At 62.2% G+C, this 249-nt stretch overlaps 1 protein-coding gene across 1 annotated transcript in view; it reads left to right on the top strand.

Moving 5' to 3' along the window:
* Positions 1–3: 3 nt before the first annotated feature.
* LOC104491817 (zinc finger protein 710-like) overlaps positions 4–249 on the top strand; it is a gene marked incomplete at its 5' end in the record, with an annotated part of 3,369 nt that continues 3,123 nt past the window's right edge. The window contains 1 exon segment of the mRNA XM_010134290.1: positions 4–246. Coding sequence (XP_010132592.1) covers positions 4–246 — 243 coding nt within the window.

Raw genomic sequence — 249 nt, forward strand, 5'->3', positions numbered from 1 at the left:
AGTCCTACACGTCCAAGTACAACCTGGTGACCCACATCCTGGGCCACAACGGCATCAAGCCCCACTCCTGCCCGCACTGCAACAAGCTCTTCAAGCAGCCCAGCCACCTGCAGACCCACCTGCTGACCCACCAGGGCACGCGGCCCCACAAGTGCGGGGTGTGCAGCAAAGCCTTCACCCAGACCAGCCACCTCAAGCGACACATGCTGCTGCACACCGACATCAAGCCCTACAGCTGCCGATTCTGCG

This window comes from Buceros rhinoceros, unplaced genomic scaffold (assembly GCF_000710305.1).
Source record: "Buceros rhinoceros silvestris isolate BGI_N320 unplaced genomic scaffold, ASM71030v1 scaffold26384, whole genome shotgun sequence".
Taxonomy (NCBI): domain Eukaryota; kingdom Metazoa; phylum Chordata; class Aves; order Bucerotiformes; family Bucerotidae; genus Buceros; species Buceros rhinoceros.